The sequence below is a fragment of the Scyliorhinus torazame genome, chromosome 6, assembly GCF_047496885.1.
Source record: "Scyliorhinus torazame isolate Kashiwa2021f chromosome 6, sScyTor2.1, whole genome shotgun sequence".
Taxonomy (NCBI): Eukaryota; Metazoa; Chordata; class Chondrichthyes; order Carcharhiniformes; family Scyliorhinidae; genus Scyliorhinus; species Scyliorhinus torazame.
In genome coordinates this window covers 286,267,235-286,291,688 of record NC_092712.1, presented here as the reverse complement: position 1 = coordinate 286,291,688, position 24,454 = coordinate 286,267,235, and the positions used below count along the sequence as shown (strand labels likewise).

The window sequence follows — 24,454 nt, the reverse complement described above, 5'->3', positions numbered from 1 at the left end:
CAACCAGGAACATATTGATAAAAGGAAAAACAATTTTGCAGTGTTATTATTTGGCACTGAAGGAGTTTTGTTTAATTCTTTATTTAACGTTTTTAGCAATGTTTGTAATTTAGCTTAATGTATTAAGATGTAGATCATCATTGCAGTGACAAGGAAGTACATGCTGTTTTATTACACAGTTTATGTATTTGTGCACATGTTTTGTTATTGGGTACTCGCCATGCCTTCCTTTAATTTCACTACATCATATGCAGACCCTTTCTGGACGGGTATCCAGGAAAAATAGACTGCCCCAAATCGTTTCACTTCATAAACAGCAACATAATGTTGCCTTAGTCCCAGATGACCATAGGCTACTTTCCCTTTTAAGGGGGAGAGCTGACAGGTGGTGATTTAACCTGAGAGTCACCACACCTCGGGTGAGGGGTAAGGTTGAGAAGGTGGACCTTCATGAATAACCTCAGCCGGTATGGGAATTAAACGCATGCAGTTGGCGTCACTTCCACATCACAAACCAGCCTTCCAGCCAAATGAGCTAACTGACAGCAACGGACAGGTCTGCAGCAGCAGTTTGAGTATTTCCTGATATTTTTGTTTTTCTGCTTGACATCACCACCCCCTTGCCCAGCTGAGATTGGGAAATCAATTGTTGCCAATTAATTACCTCTGAACCACTACATGCCCTGTCCAGCACTAATATATTTTCATGCTTTCATCTCCAATAAATACATAGAAACATACATAGAAAATAAAAGCAGGAGAAGGCCATTCAGCCCTTCGAGCCCACTCCACCATTCATTATAATCATGGCTGATCATCAAGTTCAATACCCTGGGCAGCACGGTGGTGCAGTGGTTAGCATTGCTGCCTCACGGCGCTGAGGTCCCAGGTTCGATCCTGGCTCTGGGTCACTATCCATATGGAATTTGCATATTCTCCCCGTGTTTGCGTAAGTTTTGCCCCCACAACCTAAAGATGTGCAGGGGAGGTGGATTGGCCACGCTAAATTGCCCCTTAATTGGAAAAAATGAATTGGGTACTCTAAATTTATTTTTAAAATAAGTTCAATACCCTGATCCTATATCTCTTGATCCCTTTAACCCCAAGAGCTGTATCTAATTTCTTCTTGAAATTACACAACGTTTTCTCCTCAACTACTTTTTATGGTAACGAATTCCACAAATTCACCACTCTGGGTGAAGAAGTTTCTCCTCACCTCAATCCTAAAACATTTACCTTTTTATCCTCAGACCATGAACCCTAGTTCTGGACTCCCTCACCATCAGGACCATCTTTCTGAATTTACCTTAATCCTTAGTTACTTGTTCGAATTTTAGAAGTTTCTGAAATTCCCTTTCACTCTTCTAAACTCCAATGAATGTAATCCTAACCGACTTAGTCTCTCCCCATATGACAGTCCCACCATCCCAGATATCAGCCTGGTAAACCTTCGCTGCACTGCCTCCTTCCTCAGATAAGGACACCAAAACTGCGCACTCTATTCCCAGGTGTGGCCTCACTAATGCCTTATACTATTGTAGTAAAATATCCCTAATCCTATACTCTTGTTATGAAGGCCAACGTACTATTTGCTTTCTTTACTGCCTGCTATACTTGCGCGTGACTGATGCACTAGGACACAAAGGTCTCGCTGAGTATCCACCTCTCAATTTACACTCATTCAAATTACATGCCTAATGGTTTCTTTAAAAATGCAGTCCTGCTTGTGTATGAATTTATACATCTGCATAAACTGTCCAAATTATTTTTTTTAGGTTTATGCAAATGGAATTCGAAACATTGATTTGCATTTTATAATTTGCAAACTAGCGGCACCAGTTATTGCGGTGCTGCTGTTATCACTCTGCCTGCCATACGTCATAGCTGCTGGCATTGTACCCCTACTGGGTAGGTACTAAATCATCTGAGAGATTACTTATTTCAACAGACTAATGGTGTGACCGTTTGGCGCAATGTTTTTGAGAACCTATTCTGACAGAATGGTTTCTGGCTGTCTGAACCTTTCTCTGCATTTAAACACTGAGCTTCAAAAAATAATGTAGGTTGGGACCCTAAATGCAGTTCCTCCAGCTCGTAAGAGATTATATTAGAAATTGTATTAAGTAGCGATGCAACACTGTCTTGGTTGCATTTATTGGATAAATCTATCCGGGAGTAGAAATTGTAATAGTTGAAGCCATCTCCTGATAGGACAGTATAACTGTTGTCCCTTTTTATCTAAACATTTATAGCCTTATGAAAAGTTCATAAAATAATTTTGGTGGTTCTGCAGGCTTAACTGTTCAAGTTTACATGGAATGTTCTAATAATTTAATCTCGTCACTAAAACTTCCAGTTTCTGTTTCAAAAGAATGTTGAAAGAACAGAGTTAACACACATGATTAAAATGTCTGGGTAAAGAAGCTATTGTTTCAAACTTATCCTAGTCATTTGGCATCATAGGTGCAAGACTAAATCTAAGTTTACTTCCAACTTGCTTGTGTGCAACATATTCAGTGTAAAGTTTGATATCTGTTGCCCCTTGTTCCCCATTGCTATAATACAGGAGTAACTACTGAGATGCAGAATCTAGTCCAGCGTCGAATTTATCCATTGCTTCTTATGGTGGTGATATTGATGGGAGTCCTGTCCTTCCAAATTCGGCAGTTCAAGCGCCTCTATGAGCATATTAAAAATGACAAGTAGGTATTTTACTGGGAAATTCAACATGTGCCAGAGAATAAAAATGGCAAAATATTTTGATGCTTTTTTTCATCCTGTCTCTCAAACCAATCATCCACATGTCGTTTAATGGATTCCTGAGATGGAATTACAAAATGTTAGCCCACTAATTAAATTTTAATGATAAAAGTAAATCAAAGTTGCAGCCACCTGATTGTTGAGATTCAATTGTAGGCTTTATCTCATTTATATCTTGCTTTTGGTGATGGACGTTTTCTGAGGGTAGGAGGGTGATTTCAGACCTCGGGTTATTAGTCCTTTTGTGTCACACTGCACGTAAGGGAGCTATGCTCAGGGTTATCAGCCATGGTGGGCAGCAGAACCAGCAGATTTTCAGTGGTGATGGCAGAAGAGCTAAAACCTCGAGGGACAGCAGCTACATACAGGCAGACTATCCTTTGGAAAAAATACTTGTGTTTCCGTTAAGCCTGCAAGAGAAAGACAGCTGGAAACCATCTCATGTATTCTTTTCCCCAGCCATATTACACATTTGAAAGTGGGAGGCTCTTGAGAGCAACGCAGGAGGGAAGCGCAGAATTATGTGACATGGAGAAATGTGCAAAGGATCTGCCCTTGAGCAGATCACCACTACTACAATATATCTGTGCAGTGCTCAATACTGTTGACAGGATTTGCACCCCTTTATTATCATTACTGGTTTGTTGGAAACTGGTATGCATGAGGGACTCGAGTTTGATTCCCGGCTTTGGTCACAATCTGTGCAGAGTCTGCACATTCTCCCCACGTCTGCGTGGGTTTCCTCCGAGTGCTCCGGTTTCCTCCCACGTGTCCCAAAATACGTGCTTGTTAGGTGAATTGAACATTCTGAATTCTCCCTCCGTGTACCTGAACAGGCACCGGAGTGTGGTGACTAGGGGACTTTCACAGTAACTTCATTACAATGTTAATGTAAGCCTACTTGTGACACTGGTAAAGATTATTATTATAAAGGTATTTATGAAGATTGGTCCATATTTCTGGAATGGTTCTGTTATTGACAGCAATCACAATTAGTGCTAATATCTCACTTGCACATTGAGTAGATGTACCTTAATTTGCTTTTATCTTGCATTAGTAAGAAGCACAAAGTTGTTTTTTAAAAAAAAAAACAGAACTGGAAGGCTATTTTAAAATCTGCATATCTAGCAGTTTTCATAGAATCATAGAATAACTATAGTGCAGAAGGAGGACAATTGGCCGAACGAGTTGGCACCAAACCTCTGAAAGAACACCCCACTCAAGCCCACTCCCCCACCCTATCCCTGTAACCCTATAGCCCAATTAACCTTTGGGCACGAAGGGGAGAGTTAGCATGGCCAACCCACCTAACCTGCACATCTTTGGATATGGGAGGAAATCGAAGCACGTGGAGAACGTGCAAACTCTGCACAGATGTGCAAACTCCACACATTCAGAATCAAACCCAGGTCCCTGTCACTGGGGCAACCGTGCTGAGCATTGTGCCACCGTGCCACCTTTTTATAAGGTCCCTTTTATAAAGTAAAGCAGTATACCGGATTTCTGTCTTGCTGATAATGCCATGTTTGGCTGACTTAGTAATGAATTATGTGATTAAATATTTTTACCACGATATCTTCAGGAATGTTTCTCTCATATGTAACTTTAATATTAGCTCAAGATATCAGTTACATTGTGTGATGTATTTGTACCTTTTTTTGTTTTAAACCTAGGTACCTCGTTGGTCAACGACTTGTGAATTATGAGCGAAGGACGGGTAAACAAACAATGACGGCTCCATCACCTTCTGAGGAATAATGGACGTTCACTGACCCTGCCATCCCTCTTATGTGTTCTTTTTTTCCCCCTCTTCTCCCCACCCCACCCCTTGCATTTTTGCTAATGTCCAGCAAAAGAAAAGCCCAACACTGTCCTGTTTTATTTCCCAGTGCTATCTGATAACTGTATATGTGTAAATATAATGAACATTTGAGCCCCATAAAAGATAAATGAATGTGCATTGTAAATCTTAAAATATGTATATTAATTTATTAAATGTAGTCATCACTTTATTTGAACTATTGTCCTGCATTATGGGAGTAATGGCACAGAGGCAATACAGTGAGGATGTGTTTGTAAACTTCATGAGCTCCCCTTTTTTTTTAAGAACTGTTCATACTGGCTGGTGTTTTAATATTCTGGAATAAAAATAAACTCTTAAAACAGGAAAGCAGAAAGCAAATCTGCAAGTGAGTTGCAACAGCGCAAGTTCTCCATATATGTTGCCTTCACACAGCAATGTAATATGACAATTGTAAAATTTATTTGGAACAAAATCTTTGAGATTCACAGTATTGAAGCCTTTAGAGGAGCAGTATACCATAATATGGCCCCAAAGAAGCTATTTGTAGCTAGATGCAACCGTTGACAACAATGTTTTCTTTCTCTTTAACATCTGTTACTGATGTAACTCCAGAATGCAATTCTGATATCCGTTTTGGGGATCTCTTTTGCATTACCTTAGTTTAACAGGTTGATTTGCTATCCTTTCAGCAATAAGAAGGACACTGTTTAGGTTGAAATTTAGGCTATATAGCACAGGCAGTGTCAGAACGCCTAGTTTTTATGGTATCTTCACTTGACGTACACATTTCTGCCCACATTTTATTCTGTTTTGTAGCCATGCCCTTATTTGCCCTGTGAATGAATATCTAGTCTTCAGTGAGTTTATATTCTGCAGAAACCATGCTGAGCAATTATGACACTGCCTTTACTGATTGCGGACGGTGGTATATTTTACATAAGACCAAGTATATAAGAGATAGATAGATTTTCAGTCTGAACTTGTTTTTCCCCTTATCGGTAGTATATATGCTGAGAGCGATTAGTTGGTGCGTCACTCTTTTAAACGGTTTACTGAAAACGGATGATATTGGCTAAACCTGGACACAATGCAATTTTCCTAAATTTGATTATGTCCCTACTTATTTTGATATTTTATATTTTTTTAAGAAACAATTACAAAAGTAGCACGTTTACACAATCTGTACTTTGATATGCAAGCTTTAACTACAGATGGTAGTGCAAGAATGGATTATATTATCAAAAGATAAATTATTTTCATTAAAATGTATAGTGCAGCTGATGTATACATTTCTGACTGCATTTGTGTGCAACCATACCCTACGATATAGCTGCAATAAGTATCCAGTTATAATCAAATCTTACAACACTGACCAGAGTTAAAATTTCAAAAATTACATGGTCCATTGAAAAGGCTTAACAATCCAAATCCACATCATCCAAGTCAAACTTTTGATTGCTGTAGATTTATAGTTAATGCAGGATATGGACAATGGCCATCTCTTTCTCTCCATCCGACCCCAGTGCCTTCAGGCATATATAAGAGGATGTCATGTTTGTCAATTAATTATTTTGCTCAGAGGCACACCAGCCTTTTGAGAAAGGATTACTCCTTTTTCTTCAGATCTTCCTTGACAGACAGCGGACTTAGACTAAGCAACTGGGCTGAAGTTTAACCTCTGTTGGCGGCCCAGGTCCTGAGCATCAAACAATGTTGTGAATCATTTTAATTTACCTGTCAGCAATCCAGGGCACTCTCAGTCTAACTACTGACTTTTCGGCAAACTTCACCATTGTGAACTTTTTTCTTTTCTTAAAGACTTAATATAAATGTCGTCTTTCTGATTTCATCATAACCTGTCTGGAAGATGTAAACCTTTGGAAAGTGAATTCATGCAGTAAAGAGTAGGTTCACCCTTATGCCACTTGTTACAGAGTTGCTCATCTGTTTGACCATGGGCAATCTGTTATCAGTTCAGAACTGCATGAGTATAAATCTAATTGAAATAATTGTCTGCAAATATTGGTCTCCATTGCTTTTCCATGTGATAGCATTTGGGATGGTTGGGTGAGGTGTGGAACTGTTACCACAGTGTTTTTAAGAGTGGAGGGGTGAACTGTTTTAGCTTCCAATATTTTGCCATGCTTCTAATAAGCATGTATCCGCAATGTAACATTTGCAGATGCTGCTGACCTCTGCAAATTTTCTCAGTTGGTATTTTGTCTCTGGATTAAACCTATTTTCCCAGTAACTCAAAGGCAAGCAGAACACAGCACTACTGCACGAATGAAGGTGATTTCTGCTGGGATATACTGAGAAGTCAACTGTAAATGTACTTTTTATTTTGACATTTAATACAGATATTAAACTATTCTGGAAAAGCTTTTGTATTTACAAAGGTGACATGTAGGATGGTATCATAAAACATTTAATATGATCTGATGTTGTAGGTGCTTTCTCTATTGCACTTCACTTTGCAGTACACAATGTAATTGTCACTGAGCCATTTGATAAGACTTTTTTTCTTTACATGATTCTACTCCTTGTCTCTTTTCCCCCCCCCCCCCCCCCCCCCCACCCCAATTGATATGCCCATTTGACCATGGTTATCTCAGCTGAGTACATTTAGCACAGCATTCTTAAGCAGTTCCAGCAGAATTTACAGGTCACTTAAATAGCAACTTTGACTCATTCTCCCTGTACGTGGGAGGGGAGATGGGCGGGACATGTTTTGTGACTGTTCTGACAGAAGTTAACTAAGACATAAACCAGTGAAAAGAGACTTTAATAAATTGGCTGAAGAAATTGTATGTACTGTATTTGTAACCTTCACTAATTGATTTTGAATGTATACATTTAGATAGATTCTGGGGCAGGGGTATGATTACAAGAGAAGAAGATGACAGTTGAAGAGCTGACATTAATTCAGGGCCAGTGGACTGAATGACCTCCTGTGCTGCAATGTTTCCAGCTCTATGACCTGGGAGGGATTGCTGAACGGAATTGAAAAGGTTTTTTTGTTTTGATGGAAGCTGGCAATACATGCTCCTGATGCTCCTGTCAAGACCCGAGACGAGCACAATGGGGTTTGAAAAACTGCCTTCTGTAGTTTAAATTTCTTCTGTCTGTGGCTTTCTTTTTTTGCAGATAAGTTCACAGTTGCATCCGTTTAATAGAATAGCCTTAAGGAATTGTTTTATTTCACAAATAATTCTCCTTACCATTTATTCAATTGGGATTGATTTTGGTTATGTTCTTAAAAACACTCTTGGAGAAGAACATTTATCTTCTCCCATCACACTGTGATTTTCATACATAGATTGTCCAGTTACTGACCAGCCAATTGAAGATAGTTTTTTCCTGCTTAAACTTATTATTTTGAACACCTCTAATATGTCTTCATTATTTCATGAAAATTGTTCCACGTTTTCCTCTGCTTGGGCTCATTTTTGGTATCACCTTAGTAAATTTGTATCACTATCATTTTAGAAGTGGGTGATTCCCAGTTTCCAAGCTTGTGGTTTCTGTAGGTTATTTGTTTTTGTGCCCCTAATTGTAAAATGTATGATACTGTTGTGTTTTTTTAATGGCTGCCAATTTTTCTCATTTTTTAAAATTTGTGCATTTGAACCAGTAATGTTTTGCTATTTTAATGTTATATCATTTAATCTATGTTTTCTCTTTTTATTTGTCCAACATATTGCCTCATTTTTCTTAACCTTAAGTTTCATCAAGTGTCTTTTCACCTGATCTGGTCCAAAGATGTCCAAGTTGGTGGATTGGCCATGCTAAACTGTCCCTTAGTGTCCAAAAGGTTAAGTAGGGTTGCGAGGGTAGGGTGTTCTTTCCAAGGGCCAGAGTAGACTTGATGGGCTGAATGGTCTCCTTCTGCACTGTTGGGGTTCTATTCTATGATCTAAGTCCTTCTGGAATAGCCTACAGTTTTACTGTTAAGTTGTGCCTCCTGTATATGCCAACTGCAAATTTCAGTGGTGTTCCTTTACCCAAGTCCATGCCTTGAACGGTCCTTTTGACCCCTATTTATATTTTCTGGTCTGAAATTTGGGACAGTATGTGGGAAAGTGGAGTTCAGCCAGATGATCAGCCACAGTTGCATCAAATGGCTGGGCAGGCTCAACGGTCTCCTATTATGCTGTTATTAACCTCTTCAGTTTTCTGCTGCTTGGCATACCTCCTATCCAGAATGCAAAAGTGATGCAATTTGTCTTAGTTTTATGAATCTCCTATGCAGTGCTTATCAAATGCCTTTTGAAAATGAAAATGTACAACATATTAAAATTAATGCTATAGTCAGCACAACATAAATGAGACTATTCTCAAACCCTCACTACCACCACCTCCTCCAAATAAAAACTATTAACCACTTTTGGAATGATGTGAGGGTCCTTGGAAGGGTGCAGAGAAGATTTACCAAAATGTTTCCAAGAATGAGAGATTTTAGCTGCAGCATTAGATTGGAGACGGTGGGCTTGTTCTCCTTGGAGTAAAGGAGGTTGAGGGGAAATTTGATCAAAGTGCAAAATATCATGATGGATTTAGATTTGGTAGATAGAAGCTGATTCCGTTAGCTATACAGTGAGTGGTAATGACCTGGAATGGCTTGCTGCCAAATGTGTGGTAGCAGTGGAGACCACAGCTTCAAAAAGAAGCTGAATGGATACTTATAGGGAATAAGCCCGGGGACTAATTGGATTGCTCTACAAAGAATCAGAATATGGGCTGAATGACCACCACCTGTATTGTAAAGACTCTTGAGTAAGGAACTCTTGGTATATGGTTGCTTCTTATTTCATATGATTTTGGTCAACCGGTCTTGCTCCGTTTAAAATCAACGGATTTTTCTGTATTCAGAAACCATTTTTGTTTGTCTTCATCTGAAAAGCATAACTAGAGCTTCCTTCCTAACAGCATTGTAGGAGCAACTTTTCCACAAAATTCACGAAGTCTGTCTACTATGCAACTAGGGATATACGATAAATTCCAGCTGGGCAAGCAACCCTAAAATTTCTCAATAACTGTGGATATCAGTGTAAGATCTTTATTTTTAAATTAGGTGCAAAATTCTTCTTTCAGTCCTTGATCTGAGTTAGCAGATCGTAAACAGATGCACTCGAGAAATTAGCTAGCATTGTTGCTAATTTGTTACTGATGCGTAATGCTGAAAATATGGTTACTTCAGATGATAGAATAAGGCCACACAAGTGGCCTGCTGGTAAAATCTAACACACTTAGCAAAAGTTAGCCAATTGACCTCAGTCCCATCCAATATGAGAAGACTCCCGAGAGCACAATTGCCAATGCATGCAATCTTGCTGCAGGGAAATAATATATTTGAGGGTGGTGAGAACTGGACGATAATGGCACAAAGCAGGTGTTGCTTAGATGGATAGACTCCATTTATTTCCGGAATGACTTAAGCCACGAATAAATGTTGTATTATGGAAGACTATTCCATAGAGGCTGTTTAGCACAGGGCTAAATCGCTGGCTTTGAAAGCAGGCCATCAGCACGGATCAATTCCCGTAACAGCCTCCCAGTACAGGCACCGGAATGTGGCGACTAGGGGCTTTTCACAGTAACTTCATTGAAGCCTACTTGTGACAAGCGATTTTCATTTCATTACTTACTACTAAAATTCTTGCCTAGATACATTCACCCGTTTAGCCTCTCATTGCAACTAAATTCTGACAGTCTTGAAAAGAATTTGTATGGACATTGTAGCAACATTATTCTCTGCCCTTGACCTTAATTGTAATGCTTAGGTCTATGGATCCCTATTTTGACGTCTTTGCATGGAGCCCAATCAACTGCATAACCTTTATTTCAAGTACTGTCATTTAGTGATTTCTCCACCTTTTAGTAATAGTAATATTACACATTCATGGGGTCCTTACTTAGCATAATAGTCCTATGCATTTTCATTGCAAATATCTTGGCAGCTCAGGCATATGTCAAGATTTGTGGAAATCTAAATGAATTAACCCTACTTAGTAAAATAGAAACTGGAACTGGATTAAGTTAAATCCCATTTATTCTGTCTGAAAATTGGAGTAATTGTAAACAAGTGGTCAAACGAAGGATCTGGATACCAGTATTGGCAATATTTAGTGAACTTTGTTTCTAACAAATGTGACTTATGATCAATATTATGTTCAATATTAAATAATGGATATCTACAACCTTGTAGAGCAACATGCCTACTTGATTAGCACCCTATCCACCACCACAAATATTAATTTACCCCCACTATCAGCACACAGTTGAGGCAGTGTGTACCATACAAAAGATGTGCTGCAGAAACTCGCTAAACCTCCTTTGACAGCATCTTCCAAACACTACCACCATAAGGACAGGCCGCACCATCCTGCATTGGAGCTAGCTTCACAATGTGTCTAAATCCAGGAACTCGCTAATAACACTGTGTACCTGCACCAGATGAACTGCAGAGGTTCAAGAAAGTGGTTCATTGCCACTTCTTGAGGACAGTTAGGGAAACCCAGGATTTCTCCACCAAAAATATACATAAGTTAGAATGTTTGATGTTACATCATGAACTTTTTAAAACCTTAGGAATAAAGTTCAATACAGAAGTTTCTTTCAATACTGTACATGCTGTCCTCACTACATGCCATCAAAGGTCATATTTATAATGTATATTTACTGTTCATGTGCATTCTTTGCAAATATCCCTATCGGGTTTTGCATGTTTTCCAGTCCCTCCGTATTCCTGGCGAAGGTCCTTAGTGACGTTTTCCCACTGATACTTTGCAGTGGCAGTCCTACGTTTCAGCACCTCATCCTTGGTGCTGGAATGTACCAGCCTGCAATAATTGGTCATAGCAGCACTGAAAGACTTTCAGGTCTTGGGCAGACCAAAGAATGTCTTTCACTGAGTTGATGTTTATCATAGTGCGCACTTCTGGAACAGCCAATAGAGCACAGAATCCTGCATGGCAGAACTACTTAGGATAAACCTTGATCAAGAACCAAAGCATCGCTTCCCAGACCTGCTCCGCAAAAGCCACTTATCCATCTGTTCGACCAATCTATGTCCTTTTGAAGTTTAACACAATCCTCACAATTCGCAACACTTCCCAAGTTTTATGTCATCCTCAAATTTTGAAAATGTGCCTGATATACCCGATTGTAGGTCATTAATATATATGAAGAACAGGTGTCCTAACAGCCCTGATCATCCCCACTGTAAAACTTCCTCCTGTCTGATAAACAAATGCTCACAACTACTGTTTCCTATCACTCAGTCAATTTTGTATCCATGTTGGTAGTGTCCCTTTTATTCCATAAGCTCTAACTTCACCTACAAGCCTGTCGTTTTGCACTCTATATCAAATGCTTTATGGGAATTCATGTATACCACATCAACTGTGTCATCCTCATCTAGTCTTGGGTGGTGAGACTGAGCATGCAGGCAGGAACTGATGGAGTGGGTCCTCACCACCAGCCAAGCTATGTCTTGGTGCTTATTTGAAAGCACAGAATGAGATTTTTACTGCGGGGGAAATCGGGTTAGTCTACTTGCTCTTCTGCTCATCCTAGGAATCAATCTAGTGAACTTATAATCATATCCATTGTGAAAAATTGTTGCACTACATCTATAAATTCCCACTTATCTGCGGTATTCATCAAAACTTCAAAAATGCTCAACAGATTTGTCAAACACTTTTCCTTTCATTAAACTATTGACTATTCTTATTGTGGCCTAAGTGCCTGTTGCCATCTACCTAATAATTGATTCTAGCATTTTTCCCACTATCAGACTAAATGGCACAAATTTCCATGTTTCACATGCCCTGCTTGCACACTTGACGTTCAACGCCCTCTAGGTATGTGCTTTTGGCACCAAATCAAGGAGCAATGTTGCTTCCATTTTCCAGCTGTTGGCAAGCAAGGCATGTAAACTGAAGATCAATGGTTTTCTTAAAAGAGACGACCAATAATAATAATCTTTATTGTCACAAGTAGGCTTACATTAACACGGCAATGAAGTTACTGTGAAAAGCCCCTAGTCGCCACATTCCGGCACCTGTTCGGGTACACTGAGGGAGAATTCAGAATGTCCAAATTACCTAACCACGTCTTTTGGGACTTGTGGGAGGAAACCGGAGCACCTGGAGGAAACTCATGCAGGCACGGAGAACGTCGAACCTGGGACACTGGCGCTCTGAAGCAAGACACAAATAGGCAGTTTACCCATTAGACAGGATTTCACAACAGAATCTGCTGGAGTGAGCTGCTCGGGAGAGTCCAGGGTGTGACAGCAGTGCTAATGTTAGCTCTGTATGGAACTCCAGGATCAGGCCTGAGGCGGGGGGGGGGGGGGGAGCCAGACAAAATGGCGCCTCGACCTGCGAGGAGACTTTCATGCTGGACTCACCAGCAGGAAATTAGTGTGGCCTCGGCAGAGAGAAACTGCCTGTTCCAAAGGAAATGGCAAAATGCCGTTGAAAAGCAGAGTGTTTCTCGGCACTTCTGCCCTCGAGAAACACCCTCCTAAACGCTCCCAAAAGCGGACATAGATTGTTTTCTGGTTAAATTGTGCCCATAGCATACTTGGATTTCCAAAAGGCATACAATAAAATAATGCATAAAAGATAATGAACAAAATAATGGCCCATGGATTTTGGAATAGTATATTAGCATGGACAGAGGACTTGATAATGGACTGGAAGCAAAGAGCCAGGATAACCAGGGCATTTTCAAGTTTGTAGGCTATACTCAATGCAGCACTGCAAAGATCAGTACTGCGGGCCTCAATGACTTACCATCTATATTAATGATTTAGATTAAGAGACTGAGGGTAATGTACCTAAATTTGCTGGTGATACAAAGCTGATTGAGAATGCAAGCTGTGAGGAAATATAGACAGGTTAAGTGAGTGGACAACAAGGTGGAAGAGGGTGTATTATGTGGGGAAGTGTAAGGTTGTTCACTATGGTCTCAAGAATAGAGAAGCACATTATTTTTTATAGAAGCTTGACTGAGGGGTTAGTTTGCCTGAATGGGGCATCTATAATACATGAACGCAGTCTCGGGATAAGCGGCCGATAATTTAGGAGTGAGAGGAGACTTCACGCAAAGGGTCGTGAATCATTGGAACTTTCTACCCCAATGAATTGCTGATGGTCAACCATTGAATATATTTAAGGTTGAGTCAGATATTTGGTCTGTTAAGAAATCAAGGGATATGGGGAATGGTCAGAAAAGAACCAAGGATGACATGAAGGGAAACCTCTATGCAGCAAGTGGTTACAATTTGGAATGCACTTGCTGTAAGGATAGGGGAGGTAGATTCAATTGTGACTTTTAAAGGGGAATTGGATCAGCAACTTATGGGGAAAGAATTTGCAGGGCTACATGAAAAGGGCAGGGAATGGATAGCTAAATTGCTCTTGCAGTGGACTGGCATGGACTCGACAAGCCAAATGGCCTCCTTCTTATGCTGCAACCATTCTATCTTTCCTGTGTTTCTCGCCTATAATTCTACAATACAGTGAATACTGTATTGAACTCTGTCCTCAGTTAAGGAAATCATATACTACTCTCTGGATCCCACTACCTTGTGGGACAACCTGCCCCACGTTCCCAAGGATCTATGGGTCGAGAATCAGCCGATTCAGAAAACCTTAGCAAAAAGTGACGACCGTGGAAACTAATGACCACCAAATTGAGGGACAACCACTGCCGCCAACTAACTTACACTGCACTGAACCTTACTGAATTGTCCTGAATACTGTACTGAATTACCCCCTACAGAACTATTGTGAGGGTCTCCGACCCTATCCTGTATATTTTTGTTATAAAATATATAGAGATATGCTCATTGCTAGCTCTAAAATTTACAAACTGGATAAATACCTAAAATGGCTGAATCCATGTCTGTCTGTGAGCAGGAACAAAAGGAGCTCCCTGGCAGTATTGGAGTAACTTTCACCTTGGTATACCTGAAGAATCACTAACTGTGGATGAACCCTAGTGGGCCACAGAGATCAAAATCAAAGAGAGCTAGACAAAGGCAAACTGCATTTCATAACCCAGGCTGGCCAACAGGAGTCCGCTTGTCTGCTAAGACAAAGGGCCGCACTACCTTCCTTTTACCTCTTAATGAATGAGACTTTTATAGATCTCAGGGACCTAGATGAGGGATACACACCCTTTGTCAAAGACAGTGTGAAGAGGTGGGTGTCATGTGACACAGACTGCTGGTTTGTGAAACCAGTAATATTGCCTTGCTGTACTGCTGAACTCTCAATCTGTCATTTTACCATCTAACCAGGCAAGGAACTCTGGCCTATGTTGAACATCTGGCCCAATCTACACTGCTTTAATAGAAATCGCACAAGACTGATTCATCTCTGCATGCTTATCTCATAGTGTGAAATCAAATGTGAATTATCTAGCATTGGCTCACTGACCTCAATGATGGAATACGTAATTGGACTTTGATTCTGGACTCTGTAATCCTGGGGAAAAAATATTTATTTTCTCTGTGGCCTCTACTGGTACTGTTTATTTTCTCTTTGTAGTGTTGGGTGTTCTGATGTACAGATGAACCAACACGGTTGTATTTGGTACACCGCTGTTTTATTTCAACTTGTTCTTTACAGTTCTGTCTTGATACTCTGCACGTGGTGACTCCCTGTGTGTGATGTTAATCAGGTCCTGTCCTTGTCCTGGTCTCCAGATCTACTGGCCACCAGGTGTCGTGTTTCTTCTCTTATACTGTCTCTGTCCTTGTCTATGATTGGTTGTCGTGTTGTGTGTGCTGATTTGTCTGTTGGTGTGTCTATCATGATGTGTGTGCTTGAATATCATGACATCCCCCCTTTTTTACAAAATTATGTGCCTACGTAGTTATAAATACGAATGTGTCGTGAGTGCATCTAAAAGTGTGTGTGCGTGATATTTACAGCAGGTGCATGTGGCGTAACTATATACATGGGGCGATGTCGGGTGTGTCATGCTAACGAGGTTGTACCATAACAAAACAGGAAGACGAAAAACTTTGAAGTGTGGTCCGGTCAAACGATATCTGGAATGATAAAACAGTAACATGTTACAATACAATAGTGTTTCAACTTTAACGTGTGAACAGTCTCATAAGTCCAATCTAGTAGGTGTGCGACAAATTTGGGTTGACCGTCAGGGTGGCACTCCATTCATCGGCCGGATTGATGGTGTTGACCCTGTTCACATCAATGACTGAAACCCGGAAGGCATCTTGGTCATCTGTGTCATTTGGTTGGATGTCCTGATGTACAGGCTGGACAGTCCTGACGTGTCTGCGAGGTTGTTGGAGATGTGTAGGATCCATCGGTTGAACCGCTCGACAGTAGGCAGCGTAGTGGCCCATCTTGCCACAGCGTAGGCATTGTCGGTTTTTAGCAGGACATTGCCCTTTTAAATGTACAGCTCCACAGTTGCCGCACGTCATGATGTCACGACGTTCGTTACGCCACTGTGCATGCGCAGTTCGGTCTTGCATCGGGCGCGCCTGCGCAGTGCGTCCCTCGATGTTGCCGTTGGTTTTGGCGCGCACAAGCGCGGGAGACCGCGAAAAGCGCGGGAAACGGCCGCCCTCGTCCGGGTTGCGGGCCGGGAGATAATCAATTGCCTGGATGCGTTCGGCCTTGTGGGCGGCCTGGCTTGCCGATTCGACGGCTAGGGACCCCCTCCGTGCCGATTCGGTCGCCTGAAATTGGGCAAAACGGCTGGTTGCATTTTCATGGAGGACATAAGCTTCCACCGCAGACGCTAAGGTCAGGCCTTTAATTTTAAGAAGCTGCTGGCGTAGGCAACTGGAGGCAACGCCAAGAACAACCTGGTCCCGGATCATGGACTCTGAGGTGTTGCCGTAACCGCAGGACTGCGCGAGTATGCGGAGGTGCGTCAGAAAGGGTTGAAAGAGCTCATCCTTACCTTGCAGGCGTTGCTGAAAGATATACCTTTCAAAACTTTCATTCACTTCAACGTTAAAGTGCTGGCCTAGCTTGAGGAGGACCGTGTGATACTTGGATTGGTTCTCGCCTTCCGCGAACACCAGTGAGTTGAATACATCGATGGTGTGCTGACCTGCGGTGGTGAGGAGCATCGCAATCTTTGTTTCGTCCGAGGCACTCTGTTTCTCGTTGGCTCGCATGTACAGTTCAAATCGCTGCTTGAAAAGCTTCCAATTGGTGCCAAGGTTCCCAGCGACTTGCAACGGCTGCGGTTTGTTGGTGATGTCCATATCTCAGGATGGCAGGTTTGCCGGCAGGTATCGATCCACTCCTGTGCCAAGTAGTGTTGGATGTTCTGATGTACAGATGAACCAACACGGTTGTATTTGGTACACCGCTGTTTTATTTCAACTTGTTCTTTACAGTTCTGTCTTGATACTCTGCACGTGGTGACTCCCTGTGTGTGATGTTAATCAGGTCCTGTCCTTGTCCTGGTCTCCAGATCTACTGGCCACCAGGTGTCGTGTTTCTTCTCTTATACTGTCTCTGTCCTTGTCTGTGATTGGCTGTCGTGTTGTGTGTGCTGATTTGTCTGTTGGTCTGTCTATCATGATGTGTGTGTTTGAATATCATGACACTCTTATCTCTCATTTAATATATGAATGTAATGGAGGCAGCATTGCTACACTCCTCCCATATTTTGAGTGTGTGCAAATGAACTAACCCTTTGAAGTTCATCCTATCTCAAATTTGCTGTGGGGTTATTGACAGAAACTGGATCACATCAAAACTGTGAGGTTGGTAAATATGCCACCACTTATAAAGGGGGAAGCAAATGAAGGCATATTTCTGTTTACGAAGGAGTGGTGGAGGAGGAATAAGTGCTGTTTAAATTAACCGCCCCCCCCCCCCCTCCTGTCCATAACAACTACACTGAATAGTGCTGAATACTGTCCCCTATGCTCAATTACACTGCATACAATGACACTGTACTGAATTATATTGAACTGAAATGAATTACACTTACCTGAACAACGCTGAGTTGTAAGCAGGGCTGTACTGAGTTACATGGCACAAAATTATACCATACTGAACTAGACTGAATTATATACTGTATTATACTGAAATAGACTGCACAAAATTGTACGGTACTGAATTACAGTAGACTGGAGTAAACGGAACTGCACCGAATTACAGTGGACTGAACAAGCCTGAACTACAGAAATACATTGAACTGAAATATACTGAATTGTACTGGATTCCACTCAATTAAACAATACTGAGCTGGACTGAATTGCAATGGGCTGAATTACATTGGCCTGAGCTGGGCTGAATTCGCCCGGACTGAGCTGGACTAGATTACGCTGGCCTCAGGAGTTTTTAATTACACTGGCTTGAGCTGGACTGAATTAAGTTGGATGAGTTGAACTGAATTACACTGGCGTGAGCTGGACTGAATTACACTGGACTGAGCTGGACTGGATTACACTGGCCTTAGCTGGACTGGATTACACATGGCCTGAGCTGGACTGGAATGGATTGATATGGACTGGATTACACTAGACTGAGCTAGACTGCATTACACAGGCCTGAGTTGAACTGGATTACACTGGCCTGAGCGGGACTGCATTACACTGGCCTGAGCTGGACTGGATTACACTGGCCTGAGCTGGAGTGGATTACACTGGCCTGGATTCGACTGGATTACACTTGGACTGAGCTGGATTGGATTACACTGGCCGTGGCTGGGCTGGATTACACTGGCCTGTATTGGACTGTATTACACAGGGACTGAGCGGGACGGGATTACACTGGCCTGGATTACACTAGTCTGAGTTGGACTGGATTACACTGGCCTGGATTACACTGGCCTGAGCTGGACTAGATTACACTGGTGTGAGCTAGACTGGATTACACTGGCCTGAGCTGGACTGGATTACCCTGGCGTGAACTGGACTGGATTACACAGGCGTGAGCTACATTGGATTACACTTGTCTGAACTGGACTGGATTACACTGGCCTGAGCTGGACTAAATTCACTGGCCAGAGCAGGACTGGATTACATTGGCCTTGATTGGACCGGATTACACTGGCCTGAGCAGGACTGGATTACACTGGCTTATGTTAGACTGGAATGGATTGGTATGGCAGCACGGTAGCATAGTGATTAGCACAGTTGCTTCACAACTCCAGGGTCCCAGGTTCGATTCCTGGCTTGGGTCACTGTCTGTGTGGAGTCTGCGCGTTCTCCCCGTGTCTGCATGGGATTCCTCCGGGTGCTCCGGTTTCCTCCCACAGTCCAAAGATGTGCAGGTTATGTGGATTGGCCACGCTAAATTTCCCTTTGCGTCAAAAGGTTCGGTGGGGCTATTGGGTTACGGGGATAGGGTGGAGGTGTGGGCACAGGTAGGGTGCTCTTTCCAAGGGCCAGTGCAGACTCGATGGGCTGAATAGCGTCCTTCTGCACTGTAAATTCTATTATCTGTTCTATGATCTATGACTGATATGGTCTGGATTACACTGGCCTGGATTGGACTGGATTACACTGGCCTGAGTGGACTGGATTACACTGGCCAGGATTGGGCAGGATTACACTGGCCCGGATTACACTGGACTGAGATGGACTGGATTACACTGGCCTGAGATGGACTGGATTACACTGGCCTGAGATGGACTGGATTACATTGGCTTGAGCTGGACAGGATTAAACTTTCGTGAGCTGGACTGTTTTACACTGGCCTGATTGGACTGGATTACACTGGCCGGAGTTGGACTGGAATGGACTGATATGGACTGGGTTACACTGGACTGAGCTGGACTGAATTACACTGGCCTGTGCTATACTGGATTGGATTGAGCCGGACTGAGTTTCATTGGCCTGGATTACACTGGCCTGAGTTGAACTGGATTACACTGCACTGAGCTGGACCAGATTACACTGGGACTGAGCTAGACTGGATTACACTGGACAGAGCTTGACAAGATTCCACTGGCCTCAGCAGGTCTGGATTACACTGGTCTGAGCTGGACTGGATTACACCGGCCTGAGCTGGACTGGATTACACCGGCCTGAGCTGGACTGGATTACACCGGCCTGAGCTGGACTGGATTACACCGGCCTGAGCTGGACTGGATTACACCGGCCTGAGCTGGACTGGATTACACCGGCCTGAGCTGGACTGGATTACACTGGCCTGAACTGGACTGGATTACATTGGACTGAGCCGGTCTGGATTACACTGGTCTGAGCTGGACTGGATTACACTGGTCTGAGCTGGACTGGATTACACTGGCCTGAGCTGGACTGGATTACACTAGTCTGAGCTGGGCTGGATTACACTGGACTGAGCTGGACTGGATTACACTGGCCTGAGCTGGACTGGATTACACTGGACTGGTATGGCAGCATGGTAGCACAGTGATTAATTAGCACAGTTGCTTCACAGCTCCAGGGTCCCAAGTCCGATCCCCGGCTTGGGTCACTGTCTGTGTGGAGTCTGCGCATTCTCCCCGTGTCTGCGTGGGTTTCCTCCGGGTGCTCTGGTTTCCTCCCACAGTCCAAAGATGTGCAGGTTAGGTGGATTGGCTGTGCTAAATTTCCCTTTGCGTCAAAATGTTCGGTGGGGTTATTGGGTTATGGGGATAGGGTGGAGGTGTGGGCACAGGTAGGGTGCTCTTTCCAAGGGCCAGCGCAGACTCGATGGGCTGAATAGCGTCCTTCTGCACTGTAAATTCTATTATCTGTTCTATGATCTATGATTGATATGGTCTGGATTACACTGGACTGAGCTGGACTGGAATACACTGGCCTGAGCTGGACTGGATTACACTAGTCTGAGCTGCGCTGGATTACACTGGACTGAGCTGGAATGGATTACACTGGACTGAGCGGGACTGGATTACACTGGCCTGGATTGGACTGGATTACACTGGCCTGAGTGGACTGGATTACACTGTCCAGGATTGGGCAGGATTACACTGGCCCGGATTACACTGGCCTGAGCTGGACTGGATTACACTGGCCTGAGTGGACTGGATTACACTGGCCAGGATTGGGCAGGATTACACTGGCCCGGATTACACTGGCCTGAGCTGGACTGGATTACACTGGATTGAGCTGGACAGGATTAAACTTGCATGAGCGGGACTGTTTTACACTGGCCTGATTGGACTGGATTACACTGGCCGTAGTTGGACTGGAATGGACTGATATGGACTGGGTTACACTGGACTGAGCTGGACTGGATTACACTAGTCTGAACTGGGCTGGATTACACTGGACTGAGCTGGACTGGATTACACTGGCCTGAGCTGGACTGGTTTACACTGGACTGAGCTGGAATGGATAACACTGGACTGTGCTGGACTGGATTACACTGGCCTGGATTGGACTGGATTACACTGGCCTGAGTGTACTGGATTACACTGGCCAGGATTGGGCAGGATTACACTGGCCCGTATTACACTGGCCTGATCTGGACTGGATTACACTGGCTTGAGCTGGACAGGATTAAACATGCGTGAGCTGGACTGTATTACACTGGCCTGATTGGACTGGATTACACTGGCCGGTGTTGGACGGGAATCGACTGATATGGACTGGGTTACACTGGCCTGAGCTGGACTGAATTACACTGGCCTGTGCTATACTGGATTGGATTTAGCCGGACTGAGTTTCATTGGCCTGGATTACACTGGCCTGAGTTGAACTGGATTACACTGGACTGAGCTGGACCAGATTACACTGGGACTGAGCTAGACTGGATTACACTGGACTGAGCTTGACAAGATTCCACTGGTCTCAGCAGGTCTGGATTACACTGGTCTGAGCTGGACTGGATTACACTGGCCTGAGCTGGACTGGATTACACTAGTCTGAGCTGGGCTGGATTACACTGGACTGAGCTGGACTGGATTACACTGGCCTGAGCTGGACTGGATTACACTGGACTGAGCTGGTATGGATTACACTGGACTGTGCTGTACTGGAATACACTGGCCTGAGCTGGAATGGATTACACTGGACTGAGCTGGAATGGGTTACACTGGACTGTGCTGGATTGGATTACACTGGCCTGAGTTGGACTGGTTTACACTGGACTGATGTACACTGGCCTGGATTACACTGGACTGACTTGGTCCGGATTACACTGGCCTGAGCTGGACTGGATTAGATTGGCTTGAGCTGGACAGGATTACGCTTGCGTGAGCTGGACTGTTTTACACTGGCCTGAGCAGGACTATATGACACTGGCCTGGAATACACTGGCCTGAAATAGACTGAATGTTTTTAATGTTTTTAATTACACTGGCTTGAGCTGGACTGAATTAAGCTGGATGAGTTGAACTGAATTACACTGGCGTGAGCTGGACTGAATTACACTGGACTGAGCTGGACTGGATTACACTGGCCTTAGCTGGACTGGATTACACATGGCCTGAGCTGGACTAGATTACACTGGCCTTAGCTGGACTGGATTACACATGGCCTGAGCTGGACTGGAATGGATTGATATGGAATGGATTACACTAGACTGAGCTAGACTGCATTACACTGGCCTGAGTTGAACTGGATTACACAGGCCTGAGCGGGACTGCATTACACTGGCCTGAGCTGGATTGCATTACACTGGCCTGAGCTGGACTGGATTGCACTGGCCTGAGCTGGACAGCATTACACTTCCCTGAGCTGGATTTCATTACATTGGCCTGAGCTGGATTGCATTACACTGGCCTGAACTGGACAGGAATACACTGGCCTGAGCTGAACTGCATTATACTGCCCTGAGCTGGATTGCATTACACTGATCTGAGCTCGACTGGATTGGACTGAGCTGGACTGAACTGTACTGGATTACACTGGCCTGAGCTGGATTGTATTACACAGGACTGAGCTGGACTGGATTACGCTGGCGGGAGCTGGACTGGATTATACTGGCCTGAGCTGGACTGGATTACACTGGCCTGAGCTGGACTGGATTACACTGGCCTGAGCTGGACTGCATTACACTGGCCTGACCTGGATTGCAATACACTGGCCTGAGCTTGACTGGATTGGACTGAGCTGGACTGGATTATACTGGCCTGTGCTGGACTGAGCGGGACTGGATTACACTGGACTGAGCAGTACTGGATTACACTGGCCTGAGCTGGACTGGAATGGACTGAACTGAGCTGGACCTGATTACACTGGCCTGAGCTGGTCTGGATTACACTGAACTGAGCGGTACCTGATTATACTGGACTGAGCTGGACTGTATTACACTGGGCTGATCTGGATTGGATTACATTGGACTGAACTGGAAAGGATTACACTGGACTGAGCTGGAATGGTTTACACTGGACTGAATTACCCTGAACTGAATTATACTGGACTGGATTACACTGGACTAAGGAATGACTGGATTACACCGGACTGGACTTGATTACACTGGACTGAGCAGGGTTGGGTTACACCTGGGCTGAGCTGGACTGGATTACACTGCACTGAGCTGGACTGGATCACACTGGGCAGCTGGCCTGGATTACACTGGACAGAGGAGGTCTAGATTACACTGGTCTGAGCTGGACTGGATTACACTGGACTGAGCTGGACTGGTTTACCCTGGCCTGAGTTCGACTGGATTTCATTGGACTGAGCTGGACTGGATTACACTGGCCTGAGCTGGACTGGATTACACTGGACTGAGCTGGAATGGATTACCCTGGCCTGAGTTCGACTGGATTTCATTGGACTGAGCTGGACTGGATTACACTGGCCTGATCTGGAATGTATTACACTGGTCTGAGATGGACAGGATTACACTGGACTGAATTACACTGGCCTCAGCTAGATTGGATTTCACTGGCCTGAGCTGGACTGGATTACACTGGCCTGAGCTGGAATGTATTACACTGGTCTGAGATGGCCAGGATTACACTGGACTGAGCTGGACTGGATTACACTGGACTGAGCAGGACTGCATTACACTGGCCTAAGATGAACTGGATTACATTGGACTGAGCTGGACTGGATTACACTGGCCTGAGCTGGACTGCATCACACTGGCCTGACCTGGACTGGATTACACTGGCCTGGATTACACTGGCCTGGATTGGACTGGAATACACTCGCCTGAGCTGGACTGGATTACACTGGACTGAGTTGGACTGGATTACACTGACCTGGATTGGACTGCATTACATTGGTCTGAGCTGGACTGGATTACACTGGCCTGGATTACACTGGCCTGGATTGGAATGGATTACACATGCCTGAGTTGGACTGGATTACACTGGACTGAGTTGGACTGGCTTACACTGGCCAGATCTGGACTGTATTGCACTGGCCTGGATTGGGCAGGATTACCCTAGGACTGAGCTAGACTGGATTACACTGGCCTGGGCTGGACTTGAATGGACTGATATGGACTGGATTACACTGGACTGAGCTAGACTGGATTACACTGGACTGAGTTGGACTGGATTATACTGGCATGAGCTGGACTGGATTACACTGGCCTGGATTGGACTGCATTACTCTGGCCAGAGCTGGACTGGATTAGACTGGCCTGAGTTGGACTTGAATGGATTGATATGGACTGGATTACACTGGACTGAGCTAGACAGGATTACACTGGACTGAGTTGGACTGGATTATACTGGTCTGGATTACACTGGATTACACTGGCCTGAGCTGGACTGCATTACACTGGCCTGACCTGGACTGGATTAAACTGGCCTGGATTGGACTGCAGTTCATTGGTCTGAGCTGGACTGGATTACACTGGGCTGGATTGCACTGGCCTGGATTGGACTGCAATACACTCGCCTGAGCTGGACTGGATTACACTGGACTGAGTTGGACTGAATTACACTGCCCTAAACTGGACTGGATTACACTGGCCTGAATTGGACTGCATTACACTGGTC

General features: G+C 43.8%; 1 protein-coding gene across 1 annotated transcript in view; it reads left to right on the top strand.

The window, feature by feature from the left end:
• LOC140425477 (E3 ubiquitin-protein ligase MARCHF6-like) overlaps window positions 1–7,001 on the top strand; it is a 120,173-nt gene extending 113,172 nt beyond the window's left edge. Inside the window, exons 24-26 of the mRNA XM_072509791.1 lie at window positions 1,776–1,908; window positions 2,567–2,702; window positions 4,434–7,001. Of these exons, the coding sequence (XP_072365892.1) occupies window positions 1,776–1,908; window positions 2,567–2,702; window positions 4,434–4,518 (354 nt within the window). The 3' untranslated portion in view covers window positions 4,519–7,001. The remainder of the gene's footprint in view (window positions 1–1,775; window positions 1,909–2,566; window positions 2,703–4,433) is intronic.
• The last annotated feature ends 17,453 nt before the right edge of the window (window positions 7,002–24,454 follow it).